The sequence below is a fragment of the Suricata suricatta genome, chromosome 16 (genome assembly GCF_006229205.1).
Source record: "Suricata suricatta isolate VVHF042 chromosome 16, meerkat_22Aug2017_6uvM2_HiC, whole genome shotgun sequence".
NCBI lineage: Eukaryota > Metazoa > Chordata > Mammalia > Carnivora > Herpestidae > Suricata > Suricata suricatta.
Genome location: NC_043715.1, coordinates 45,750,045 through 45,751,490, shown reverse-complemented (window position 1 = coordinate 45,751,490; position 1,446 = coordinate 45,750,045). Strand labels below are relative to the sequence as shown.

The 1,446-nt window shown below is 56.6% G+C and overlaps 1 protein-coding gene across 1 annotated transcript in view; it reads left to right on the top strand.

The window, feature by feature from the left end:
* Nucleotides 1-1,177: 1,177 nt before the first annotated feature.
* TTC9B (tetratricopeptide repeat domain 9B) overlaps nucleotides 1,178-1,446 on the top strand; it is a 2,412-nt gene continuing 2,143 nt past the window's right edge. Inside the window, 1 exon segment of the mRNA XM_029925146.1 lies at nucleotides 1,178-1,445. Coding sequence (XP_029781006.1) covers nucleotides 1,354-1,445 — 92 coding nt within the window. The 5' untranslated portion in view covers nucleotides 1,178-1,353.

The following is a 1,446-nucleotide window of genomic DNA, read 5'->3' as shown; positions in this document are numbered from 1 at the left end:
GCTGAGGCCTAAACCAGGGTCCCGGCAGGATGTGGGGGAGGGTGGGAATACATAAACTAGATGAAATTATTCATTCACTCACTCATTCATTCAACAGCTATCATGGATGCTGGCTCGGGGCCAGGCACTTGAGATCACACACCTCACAGTCTCAGGGGTTGTTAATTGCCCATTCCTGGGCCACGCCCTGTCCCATGTGCTTCATCTCCATAACATAATTCAGTCCCTACAACTACTCTAAAGTACACTCACGCAGTATCCCCAGGTCACACAGAAGGAAGGCAACGTGGTGGAGGATCAAGGGGCTTGGCCAAGGTCCCACCGCCAAGTGAACAGCTAAGGGGAGTTGAAGATCAACCATCTCGTTCACCCTGTTTTTCTCTCAAAAGCCTCTCACACACTTCCTTCTCTGCGCACTCTTGCAGTACTGTGCCGCTCACTCTGGGCTGTCCCTTGTCTGCTTTCCCATGCGTCTCCTCCCCAGACAGTGAGCTCAGTGAGGACAAGAAGCTGATCTCTTTTGTTCATTGAGTGATCCCCTCCTCCAGAAAGCCTTCACTCACCACCTCAGTCTAGGGCAGGCGCCTCCTCTGGACCCTCACAATCTGTTGTGTCTCCCCCATCTAGGGCTGGACCCCCTCCGCATCCCACCCTGGCCGCTTTGCTTGAGCTTCCCAGGCAAGCCTACTCTGGGTTGTGACCGTCGGGTCACTGGTCTGTCTCCCCATGGACTCGGGGCTCAGAGAGGGTAGGGTCCAAGGCTCTCAGTAGCTGCTCTTTCTCTGCATCACCCAGACCAGAGCTGGTCACAGAAAAGACATCAGTGAGTATTTTGTTTGTTGCACGTTTCCAAGCTGCTATCATTGTCTTATGTTACCGATGAGGATATAGAGTCCCAGGTAATTTGGGTGATGTGTCCAAGTGCTACAACTAGTGAGAAAATAAGCAGGGAATTGACTCTGGGCAGCCTGAGCGCATAACCTGTGTTCGTATCCAAATATGCGAAATGCCTAGGGGTCTGAAAACCAGCTTTCCACGAGGTTGATATCTTCCTCCTCTTTCCCCCAGACTTGTCTTTTCCTTCTAGAAAGCTTTGGGAGCTTTGGGCATGGGGGAGGAGAGCTGTCAGGAGGGTGGGAGGTAAGGGGAGTGGGAAGAAGGGAGAGGCCGGCTGAAGAACCAGGGCTGGGGCTGATTCGGAGGATAGAATGGGAAAGTCCTGAGGGGGTTCTCTAGACCCATAGGGGGCAGGCGGAGTCGGCTGCCGGAGGTGCGGAGGCGGAGAAAGGGTGGGGACCGGCCCCGCGGGGGGCGATGCGGTAGCTGCAGCGGCGGCCGCAGGAGTTTCCCACAATGCAGCGCGGCGCGCTGTCCCCGGTGCTGATGCTCAGCGCTGCCCCGGAGCCTCCGCCGCGCCCGCCGCCCGCCCTCTCCCCGCCGGGCCCG